This window comes from Stenella coeruleoalba, assembly GCF_951394435.1.
Source record: "Stenella coeruleoalba genome assembly, chromosome: 2".
NCBI lineage: Eukaryota > Metazoa > Chordata > Mammalia > Artiodactyla > Delphinidae > Stenella > Stenella coeruleoalba.
In genome coordinates, this window is record NC_137147.1 from 115308808 (window position 1) to 115321443 (window position 12636).

Here is a 12636-nt window from a genome sequence, read left to right on the forward strand (position 1 = left end):
CTTCCTGGAGGCTAATTCTGGTGATATGACCCACATAGAAGTCTCTAATCCCGTGGCTGGGGTACCATGTACGGGGTCCACATCTTTCTTTGTGTCGAGATGAATCTGTTTTTTCAGGTGTTGTCTGCCACGGGCTTCATGTTTCTTTCTGCCCTGATCTCCCTCTGCAGGTGGCTCCATGCTCATCTCGGCTGTCTGCTGCTTCTTCCTATTTTTTGGCAACAGTGAGTCGGCGATGATTGGCTGGCAGTGCCTGTTCTGTGGGACAAGCATTGCTGCCTGGAATGCTCTGGATGTGATCACGGTGGAGCTGTATCCCACCAACCAGAGGTCAGTTCCTCTCTGGGCTTCCCTCTGGGACTTTGTTGGACTTCTTTGTCCAGAAGTCTATCTGCCCCAAGATCCTCCACCATGGCCATCTTGGGCTTCTTCTTCTTCTTTTTTTTTTTTTCCATTTTTTTAAGTAAACATTTTATTTTGGAATAATTTTAAGTTTACAGAAAGGTTCCAAAGATAGTACAGAACGTTTCTGCATACACTTCACCTAGCTTCCCCTAATATTAGCATCTTACATAACTATGGTACATTTGTCAAAACTAAGAGATTAACATTGGTACATTATTAGACTCTGACTTTATTTGGTTTTCACTAGTTCTTCCACTAATGTCCTTTTTTTTTCTGTTTCAGGATCCAACCCAATATACCACATTGCATTTAGGGTGTTTTTTGTTTTCTTTTTTTTAACATCTTTTTTGGAGTATAATTGCTTTACAATGGTGTGTTAGTTTCTGCTTCATAACAAAGTGAATCAGTTATACATATACATATGTTCCCATTTCCCCTCCCTCTTGCATCGCCCTCCCACCCTCCCTATCCCACCCCTCTAGGTGGTCGCAAAGCACCGAGCTGATCTCCCTGTGCTATGCGGCTGCTTCCCACTAACCATCTATTTTACACTTGGTAGTGTATATATGTCCATGCCACTCTCTCACTTCATCCCAGCTTACCCTTCCCCATCCCCGTGTCCTCAAGTCCATTCTCTACATCTGTGTCTTTATTCCTGTCTTGCCCCTAGGTACATCAGAACCTTTTTTTTTTTTTAGATTCCATATATATGTGTTAGCATACGGTATTTGTTTTTCTCTTTCTGACTTCACTCTGTATGACAGACTCTAGGTCCATCCACCTCACTACAAATAACTCAATTTCGTTTCTTTTTATGGCTGAGTAATATTCCATTGTATATATGTGCCACATCTTCTTTATCCTTTCATCCGATGATGGACACTTAGGTTGCTTCCATGTCCTGGCTATTGTAAATAGAGCTGCAATGAACATTTTGGTACATGACTCTTTTTGAATTATGGTTTTCTCAGGGTATATGCCCAGTAGTGGGATTGCTGGGTCATATGGTAGTTCTATTTTTAGTTTTTTAAGGAACCTCCATACTGTTCTCCATAGTGGCTGTACCAATTTACATTCCCACCAACAGTGCAAGAGGGTTCCCTTTTCTCCACACCCTCTCCAGCATTTATTGTTTGTAGATTTTTTGATGATGGCCACATCTTGGTCTTCTTGGTGTTCCATGGACCAAATGTCTTTTAGGTCGTTGAGTTTCTCCTGCCTGGGGGCTGGCATAGGCCGGGAGTGGGAAGGCTAAGGCTTGATAGGGTGGGGTGGATGGCAAGATGCAAAGGATAAGGGCAAACCTTGTCCCGGAGAGAAGAACTAGGACTAAACCATATGTATCGTGCAATCCAAAGGGAGGTGAGAACAGGCCTGCCAATGGGAAATGAAGTGAAAAGGTGCAGAACTAGACAAACAAAGGGTGGGGCAGAAATAAAGGTGGGTATGAGGCATGATGGTCTAGGGCATTTGTGGAGAATGGGGCAGGGATGCCCAGGGTTTCCTTTTATTTTGTGCATGCCCTGTGGGAAGAGGCCTGGTTTAAAGGCATAGGGTCAAGACCATTGCTTAGCAGTTATTTCTCCTCTTGGAGGGGGACTTTTCAGGACAGCAGGTAAGTGGCTCTTTGGCCAGAAAGGAATGTGAAGTGGTGTGGAAGGCAGGTAAATGCAATTCTGCATCAAATCTTAATGATATTCCCAAGATTGATGACAGAGGGATTGGGATAGAGGTAGCTATGGAAAAGCACAGAACAGTGAATTTGGAGCCTTTTCTGTGAATCAAAGAACTTCTAAGTTTTACAAGAAATAAGAAGAGGAAAAGTTATCATTAGTTCAATGGTATGTGATTTTAAATCCAGGAAACCTAAGAGAATTAAAGAGACTACCAGAAACAATAAAATAATTTGGTAAGGTGGTCAATAATAAAACTAATTTAATAATTTATAGATTTTAAAATATATCAAAAAATTAAAATTGAAATCCATCTAATAATAGAAGAAATCATAAAATATATAGGAATCAATTTGATGAGAAAGGTGAAACACTTATGTGAAGAAAGCCATAAAGCTTTACTGAGAGATATAAAAGAAGACTCAACTATATGTCAAGATATATCTTACGGAACTCTACGAAGGTTTAATCTTACAAAAATGTCAAGTATTCTTTAGTTTTTAAAGAGTTCATTCAAAACTCCATGAGATTTTTCCACACTCTGGGAACTTGAAAAAATTAGTCTAAAGTTTATTTGGAAAAATACACATGTGAAAATATCTAAGAAAATTCAGAAAACAAAGGGATTGGGATTGGGGCTGGTGAAAATGGATAAAGGTATAGTGTAGTATAGTTACAGAAAAAATGTAAAAAGAATTTAAAGTACAAAAATATAGCCATATTCTTCATAAACTAGTGGTGTGAAATAGAGATATTTTGCTTAATCTGAGGAGGACTAGTGCTGGGAATATTGTCTCTGTATATAGATGGAGTCAGAAAAGGATTGATGGTTAACAGTAGTTATCACTGGGAAGTGTGATTAGTAACAATTAAGATTAGCTTCTGCCATGGGTGACACAGACCCCAAATAACTGCACACTTAGGAAGATAGGCACTAAAGGCTCTTTTTATCTTCTTCTTCCTCTTTCATGACCTCAGCCATGGTCCAAGATGAGACCATTTATATTCCAGGAAGCAGGATGGGAGGAAAAAGGATAAAAGAAGAGAGCAAAAGGACCACTCTTGACATCTCTTAAGGGAGTTTCTCAGGAGCTGCTGGAAGTACTTACATCCCATTGGCCTAAACTTAGTCACATGGCCAGACTCAGAAACAAGGGAATCTGGGAAATGTAGTCTTACATTTGGAGAAATGCTATTTAGGGAGAACTAACAGTCTCTGCCACAAGAGGGTCAAAGTGTTATTAATAGGGAACACTTACACTTTCTGCTTCATTCTTTCAAGTTGGGGAAGGAGATACTCCAAAATGTTAATAATGGTGATTACTTTCAGTGGTGAAGTTATATATTCTTGCATCTTTATGTTATTCTGTACTTCCAAATTTCTAAAATAAGAATGTGTTACTTTTACATTTAGGAAGAAAAATTCTCTCCCACACCTTCACCATACTTCTTTAACAAGGGAAAGAAAGAACCCAGTCCCACATATCTAAGGAGGTCTAGTTTGCATCTCCCAGAATGATTTACTTTCTTCTTCTCTTACAGGGCAACAGCCTTTGGCATCCTCAATGGATTATGCAAATTTGGTGCCATCTTGGGAAACACCATCTTTGCTTCTTTTGTTGGGATCACCAAAGTGGTCCCCATCCTTCTGGCTGCTACTTCTCTCGTTGGGGGTGGCCTGATTGCTCTACGACTGCCAGAGACTCGAGAACAGGTCCTGATGTGAACAACCTACAGGGAAGGGAAATGTTGGAAGAACCTCGTCCAGGAACCTTAACTGCACCTACACTTCCTGTCCATCACTGTCCAGAGGACACCTGGATAGCACAGGAGGAGAAGTTGAATTTGTGACCCCTAGTCTAGCACCCATTTCAGCTGTCTATATGTTTGTAACTCAGGTGACTGATTTGAGGGTGTCCTGAGCTGTCCTCCCTTAGAGTCCCAGAACTGTGTGCTTGGCTAATGGTGTCCCCAGCCCAGGGCAAGGGAGGAGGGATCATGCCCTCCAAACTAAGTAAGGGGTATTTCCACAAGTGAGGTGCAAGGACTTTTTTCATTCATTTCAAAATGAATTTGAGAAACACTCAATGTCCTCCATAAAGTTCCTCGGAGCCCAAGGACCTGACAAATTGACTTGGCAGGGAAGTTGAGTCATCATATGAATACTGAAGTACAGGATACATATATTTTTGCATTTAAAGTATTACTTATCATAGTTTCCATTTGAAAATTGGCACAATAGCATTGAAGATACTCTGATATAGAAAACCAAATATGTGAGCAATATCTGTAGAAATCTACTTTACCCCCTCGAAGGGTCCTAAGTTTTCCATGATGATTAGGTGGTGAACTTAAGAATAATATTTATTCCTATTTTGATCTCGTCAAAGAAACTTAATGGGATAGGTATTCTGTAAACTAACTTTGTACATAACTGTCTTTGGGTTTCATTTGCAGAAATGATATCTGCAAATATTTGCCAGCATTTAGCCATATTTTGAGAGGACTTGGTGTTTGAGTTTCCAGAAAATTGGGGCTGATGGAATGAAGTGCAAGCACAACTTCTTACAGCCGTTTAACTTGCTGTCGAGAGGATGCACTTAGCAAATTCACGTTGTACAGTTCCTTTCATCCAGGCGCTTTTCTTCATGTTGGGGGAGGAGTTACTTTCCTTTCTTACACAGATCACTGGTGAAACGCAAGCTCACCATCTTCCGTCCTGGCATTTGACGTTGCTGCTCACCCAGAAGAAACACGGGAAGTCTTCCGTGACCTCTGGCACCCTCTTTGTAGGCGAGAATAAAACACGGTGGACAACATGGGGGATTGAGGGAGGTGTGGGGAAGTGTAGCCACAGATCTTCAAAGTGTAAATTTAGCAGTAAAACTCAATCCGTATTTGTTATAATGGTCAGGTCCAATGAAAAATCTACCTGATATGTCTCGGTTCAGGGTTTTTGAAGCAGTCATTGGCATGGGAGTTAGGGAGTGTAGTGGATGTCACATATGTTTACCTTCAGTGTTCCAAGAGAACACTTTCCTGAGATCCAGTTTGAAACATGAATGGGGGTAGGGGTGGGGGTGGGGTGAGGAACCCAGGACAAACTGTTTGGCAAAGGTCAGTAATAGACTGAAGTCTTGACTCCATAGAAAAAGAACAATGTTTCACCCATCAGAACTGTCCTGCATGGAAGGGACAGTGAGCTGTAAAACCCCTGCCACCAGAGGTGAACTTGCTGAGGCCAGGTGAACACCAGTCACCAAGAACTAGTTCTTTGAATTGATTTGCGATGCTCTCAATTCTGTAAAGTGCCACACTTTCTCCACCAGAAACCTCAAAAATTTAAACAAAATGATGGCTGCATTGAGTGTATTTTCTGTTTTGGAGAAACACCAAGTCCCGTGATAACTTCAGGCCATCTTTTGGTTATTCTCTGGAGTAGAAGAAGGTAGACAGGAGGAAAGAGTATATTCTATAACACATTTCTACCCTGGATTTGAGATCAATTTTAATGGTTAAAAGGTTTTCTCTGCTTCTCATGTTCCCCACCTCTTTACTGGCCGTTTTTTTTTTTTTTTCTGTGCAGGGAAGGAAGACACATCAACTCTGATTTGACATCTTGATTCCCCCAAATATATAAATATACCATTGTGTGTTAGTGTTTCTCTCAGTGTTTTACAGGAGTTACCTAACATCAGTGCTACATCAGTAATGAGAGAGCCAATGTAATATAGCTGTAATATACTTGCTTGTGATACAAAATACACTGGCTAGGTTCATAAAACAGAATTGTGTAAACTGGGATTACCACATCCCTTATAACATTATTCTTCAATGGGATAACACAATTCGATGAGCCGTTACTGCTTAAGAAGTTTACAAGGCAGTGAGGGTCTGCATTTCTAGTTATGATGGATCTTGCAAATCTAAAACCTGATTAATTTTTGAGCATTGGAATGGCTGCAACGATTTGGGGTAAACTCCATTTGATTCCTAAGTTCTAACTTCTGCATTATCTTTATGGCTCCTTTATACCAACAACCTAACCAACCAAGGGCAATTCGCATCCCATCAATCATTCAGGCCTTTGTAAAGGTACAGCCATGCTCGCAGCCTTTTCCCACGAAGGATTGTCTGGCACTGGGACCTGGCCACTTCTTAAATGCTGTCACTCTTGCTGAGATAAATGCTTCTTTAAAAATAGTCTCTGTGGCAGGTCATTGGGGGATAATGTACAGCATTCCTGGCCAGGCGCTTCTTTTTCATTTCATGTTCTACCCTGAGAAATTTCCTATGGCATCCGTGGAGAATTAAAGGGATGAGGCTCTCCCTCATTGAGTAAATCTGTTTGCAGTTCATGATGTATTTTATGATGCCCAGTTTGGGAGTAGTTACTTTTAATGGTCTCAGCTGTATTGTGTCATCCCTTGATGCTGATTTTTTGATCTTTTGTTTTACTGGAAATAAATAGTGAAAGGGGTGTGCCTGTTTGTGACGTTTATAGCACACAACCCAGAGGTCATGTAATAACCCCATTCCCAGGGTTCCCTGGCACCTTGTATTAGTTCATTAAAAATAATAATAAAAATAATTGTAAGCAAACCTTAAAGAACTGAGACTAGAGATTATTTCCAGATGCTACAGTCTATTCTGGATTCTTAGATTGATTGGACCAGCTGGGAGGAATGCTGACAATCATTTCCTTCAACTTCCTTATTTTGCATAGGGGGACCTTGAGAGGTTAAATGATGTGACCAAGGTGACATGTAGTTCTTGGAGTGGGTTACAAGTCCTACGATAATGCTGTCCGTCTAGTTCTGGACTAATCTCTCAGTCACTGATATGTTACTACAAGGTCTCCCATAGTCTTTGAGGAAAGGGAAAATGTGACCAACACTTACCTGTGACCATTCATTGAAAGCTCACATGATTGGTTTATATAGAGTAAGTTGAAGGTCCAGTATAAACACGAAAGGATTAGTATGTATGCATCCATTCAGTCAGCCATTCATTTGTTTATTCAACAAACCCTAATGGTAGGAAGATGGCGGAAGAGTAAGACGCGGAGATCACCTTCCTCCCCGCAGATACACCAGGAATACATCTACCCGTGGAACAGCTCCTACAGAACACCTACCGAGCGCTGGCAGAAGACCTCAGACCTCCCAAAAGGCAAGAAACTCCCCACGTACCTGGGTAGGGTAAAAGAAAACAGAATAAACAGAGACAAAAGAATAGGGACGGGACCTGCACCAGTGGGAGGGAGCCGTGAAGGAGGAAAGGTTTCCACACACTAGGAAGCCCCTTCACGGGCGGAGACAGCGGGTGGCGGAGGGGGGAAGCTTTGGAGCCGCGGAGGAGAGCACAGCAACAGGGGTGCAGAGGGCAAAGCGGAGAGATTCCCGCACAGAGGATCGGTGCCAACCGACACTCACCAGCCCGAGAGGCTTGTCTGCTCACCTGCCGGGGCGGGCGGGGCTGAGAGGCAAGGCTCGGGCTTTGGGCGGGGCGCAGGGAGAGGACTGGGGTTGGCGGCGTGAACACAGCCTGAAGGGGGCTAGTGCACCACAGCTAGCCGGGAGGGAGTCCGGGGAAAAGGTCTGGAGCTGCCGAAGAGGCAAGAGACTTTTTCTTCCCTCTTTGTTTCCTGGTGTGGGAGGAGAGGGGATTAAGAGCGCTGCTTAAAGGAGCTCCAGAGACGGGCGTGAGCCGCGGCTATCAGCACGGACCCCAGAGACGGTCATGAGACACTAAGGCCGCTGCTGCCACCACCAAGAAGCCTGTGTGCGAGCACAGGTCACTATCCACACTCCCATTCTGGGGAGCCTGTGTAGCCCGCCACTGCCAGGGTCCGTGATCCAAGGACAACTTCCCCGGGAGAATGCAAGGCGTGCCTCAGGCTGGTGCAACGTCACGCTGGCCTCTGCCACCGCAGGCTCGCCCCGCATCCGCACCCCTCCCTCCCCCCGGCCTGAGTGAGCCAGAGTCCCCAAATCAGCTGCTCCTTTAACCCCGTCCTGTCTGAGCGAAGAACAGACGCCCTCTGGCAGCCTACATGCAGAGGCGGGTCCAAATCCAAAGCTGAACCCCGGGAGCTGTGCGAACAGAGAAGAGAAAGGGAAATGTCTCCCAGCAGCCTCAGGAGCAGCGGATTAAACCTCCACAATCAACTTGATGTACCCTGCATCTGTGGAATACATGAATAGACAACGAATCATCCCAAATTGAGGAGGTGGACTTTGGGAGCAAGATATATTACTTTTTCCCCTTTTCCTCTTTTTGTGAGTGTGTATGTGTATGCTTCTGTGTGAGATTTTGTCTGTATAGCTTTGCTTTCACCATTTGTCCTAGGGTTCTGTCCGTTCTTTTTTTTTTTTTTTTACTTTTTTAAAAAATTTGTTGCTTAATAATTTTTTATTTTATTTTATCTTACTTTATTTTATTTTATCCTTTTTCTTTCTTTCTACTTTTTCTCCCTTTTATTCTGAGCCTTGTGAAGGACAGTCTCTTGGTGCTCCAGCCAGGAGTCAGTGCTGTGCCTCTGAGGTGGGAGAGCCAACTTCAGAACACTGGTCCACAAGAGACCTCTGAGCTCCATGTAATATCAAACGGTGAAAATCTCCCAGAGATCTCCATCTCAACACCAAGACCCAGCTTCACTCAACAACCAGCAAGCTACAGTGCTGGACACCCTATGCCAAACAACGAGCAAGAGAGGAACACAACCCCACCCATTAGCAGAGAGGCTGCCTAAAATCATAATAAGGCCACAGACCCCAAAACACACCACCAGACGTGGACCTGCCCACCAGAAAGACAAGATCCAGCCTCATCCACCAGAACACAGGCACTAGTACCCTCTATCAGGAAGCTTACACAACCCACTGAACCAACTTTAGCCACTGGGGACAGACATCAAAAACAACAGGAACTACAAACCTGCAGCCTGCAAAAAGGAGAGCCCAAACACACTAAGATAAGCAAAATGAGAAGACAGAAAAACACACAGCAGATGAAGGAGCAAGACAAGAACCCACCAGACCTAACAAATGAAAGGAAATAGGCAGTCTACCTGAAAAAGAATTCAGAATAATGATATTAAAGATGATCCAAAATCTTGGACACAGAATACAGAAAATTCAAGAAACATTTAACAAGGACCTATAAGAACTAAAGAGGAAGCAAGCAACAATGAGCAACACAATAAATGAAATTAAAAATACTCTACAGGGGATCAATAGCAGAATAACTGAGGCAGAAGAACGGATAAGTGACCTGGAAGATAAAATAATGGAAATAACTACTGCAGAGCAGAATAAAGAAAAAAGAATGAAAAGAATGGAGGACAGTCTCAGAGACCTCTGGGACAACATTAAACGCACCAATATTCGAATTATAGGGGTACCAGAAGAAGAAGAGGAAAAAAAAGGGACTAAGAAAATATTTGAAGAGATTATAGTTGAAAACTTCCCTAATATGGGAAAGGAAATAGTTAATCAAGTCCAGGAAGCACAGAGAGTCCCATACAGGATAAATACAAGGAGAAATACGCCAAGACACATATTAATCAAACTGTCAAAAATAAAATACAAAGAAAGCATATTAAAAGCAGCAAGGGAAAAACAACAAATAACACACAAGGGAATCCCCATAAGGTTAACAGCTGATCTCTCAGTGGAAACTCTGCAAGCCAGAAGGGAGTGGCAGGACATAATTAAAGTGATGAAGGAGAAAAACCTACAACCAAGATTACTCTACACAGCAAGGATCTCATTCAGATTTGATGGAGAAATTAAAACCATTACAGACAAGCAAAACCTGAGAGAGTTTAGCACCACCAAACCAGCTTTACAACAAATGCTAAAGGAACTTCTCCAGGCAAGAAACACAAGAGAAGGAAAAGACCTACAATAACGAACCCAAAGCAATTAAGAAAATGGGAATAGGAACATACATATCGATAATTATCTTAAATGTAAATGGATTAAACACTCCCCCCAAAAGACACAGACTGGCTGAATGGATACAAAAACAAGACCCATATATATGCTCTCTCTACAAGAGACCCACTTCAGACCTAGGGACACGTACAGACTGAAAGTGAGGGGATGGAAAAAGATATTCCATGCAAATGGAAATCAAAAGAAAGCTGGAGTAGCAATTCTCATATCAGACAAGAGAGACTTTAAAGTAAAGACTATTACAAGAGACAAAGAAGGACACTACATAATGATCAAGGTAGGCATAGAGGGAACTTTCCTCAACATAATAGAGGCCATATATAACAAACCTACAGCCAACATCGTCCACAATAGTGAAAAACTGAAACCATTTCCACTAAGATCAGGAACAAGACAAGGTTGCCCACTCTCACCACTATTATTCAACATAGTTTTGGAAGTTGTAGCCACAGCAATCAGAGAAGAAAAAGAAATAAAGGGAATCCAAATCGGAAAAGAACAAGTAAAACTGTCACTGTTTACAGATGACATGATACTCTACATAGAGAATCCTAAAGATGCTACCAGAAAACTACTAGAGCTAATCAATGAATTTGGTAAAGTAGCAGGATACAAAAAAATGCACAGAAATCTCCGGCATTCCTATACACTAATGATGTAAAATCTGAAAGTGAAATCAAGAGAACACTCCCATTTACCATTGCAACAAAAAGAATAAAATATCTAGGAATAAACCTACCAAAGGAGAAAAAAGACCTTTATGCAGAAAATTAAAAGACACTGGTGAAAGAAATTAAATATGATACAAATAGATGGAGAGATATACCATGTTCTTGGATTGGAAGAATCAACATTGTGAAAATGACTATGCCCTCCAAAGCAATCTACAGATTCAATGCAATCCCTATCAAACTACCACTGGCATTTTTCACAGAACTAGAACAAAAAATTTCAGAATTTGTATGGAAACACAAAAAACCCCGAATAGCCAAAGCAATCTTGAGAACGAGAAATGGAGCTGGAGGAATCAGGCTCCCTGACTTCAGACTATACTACAAAGCTACAGTAATGAAGACAGTATGGTACTGGCAAAAAACAGAAATATAGATCAGAGGAACAGGATAGAAAGCCCAGAGATAAACTCACACACATATGGTCACCTTATCTTTGATAAAGGAAGCAAGAATATACAGTGGAGAAAAGACAGCCTCTTTAATAAGTGGTGCTGGGAAAACTGGACAGGTACATGTAAAAGTATGAAATTAGAACACTCTCTAACATCATACACAAAAATAAACTCAAATGGATTAAAGACCTAAATGTAAGTCCAGACACTATCAAACTCTTAGAGGAAAACATAGACAGAACACTCTATGATATAAATCACAGCAAGATCCTTTTGACCCACCTCCTAGAGAAACGGAAATAAAAACAAAACCAAATGGGACCTAATGAAACTTAAAAGCTTTTGCACAGCAAAGGAAACCATAAACAAGACCAAAAGACAACCCTCAGAATGGGAGAAAATATTTGTAAATGAAGCAACTGACAAAGGGTTAATCTCCAAAATTTACAAGCAGGTCATGCAGCTCAATAACAAAAAAACAAATAACTTAATCCAAAAATGGGCAGAAGACCTAAATAGACATTTCTCCAAAGAAGATATACAGGTTGCCAACAAAGACATGAAAGAATGCTCAACATCATTAATCATTAGAGAAATGCAAATCAAAACTACAATGAGATATTATCTCACACCAGTCAGAACGGCCATCATCAAAAAATCTAGAAACAGTAAATGCTGGAGAGGGTGTGGAGAAAAGGGAATACTCTTGCACTGTTGTTGGGAATGTAAATTGATACAGCCACTATGGAGAACAGTATGGAGGTTCCTTAAAAAACTAAAAATAGAACTACTATTCGACCCAGCAATCCCACTACTGGGCATATACCCTGAGAAAACCATAATTCAAAAAGAGTCATGTACCACAATATTCATTGCAGCTCTATTTACGGTAGCCAGGACATGGAAGCAATCTAAGTGTCTGTCGTCAGATGAATGGTTAAAGAAGATGTGGCTCATATATACAATGGAATATTCCTCAGCCATAAAAAGAAATGAAATTGATTTATTTGTAGTGAGGTGGATGGACATAGAGTCTGTCATACAGAGTGAAGTAAGTCAGAAAGAGAAAAACAAATACTGTGTGCTAACACATATATATGGAATCTAAGAAAAAAAAAAAGAACTGTCATGAAGAACCTAGGGGTAAGATGGAAATAAAGACACAGATCTACTAGAGAATGGACTTGAGGATATGGGGAGGGGGAAGGGTAAGCTGTGACAAAGCGAGAGAGTGGCATGGACATATATACACTACCAAACGTAAGGTAGATAGCTAGTGGGAAGCAGCCGCATAGCACAGGGAGATCAGCTCAACGCTTTGTGACCGCCTGGAGGGGTGGGATAGGGAGGGTGGGAAGGAGGGAGACACAAGAGGGAAGAGATATGGGAACATATGTATATGTATAACTGATTCACTTTGTTATAAAGCAGAAACTAACACACCACTGTAAAGCAATTATACTCCAATAAA

The 12636-nt window shown here is 41.5% G+C and overlaps 1 protein-coding gene across 1 annotated transcript in view; it reads left to right on the forward strand.

The window, feature by feature from the left end:
- Positions 1 to 3938, forward strand: part of SV2B (synaptic vesicle glycoprotein 2B) — a 204363-nt gene extending 200425 nt beyond the window's left edge. Inside the window, exons 13-14 of the mRNA XM_079911967.1 lie at positions 171 to 330; positions 3621 to 3938. Coding sequence (XP_079768093.1) covers positions 171 to 330; positions 3621 to 3804 — 344 coding nt within the window. The 3' untranslated portion in view covers positions 3805 to 3938. The remainder of the gene's footprint in view (positions 1 to 170; positions 331 to 3620) is intronic.
- The last annotated feature ends 8698 nt before the right edge of the window (positions 3939 to 12636 follow it).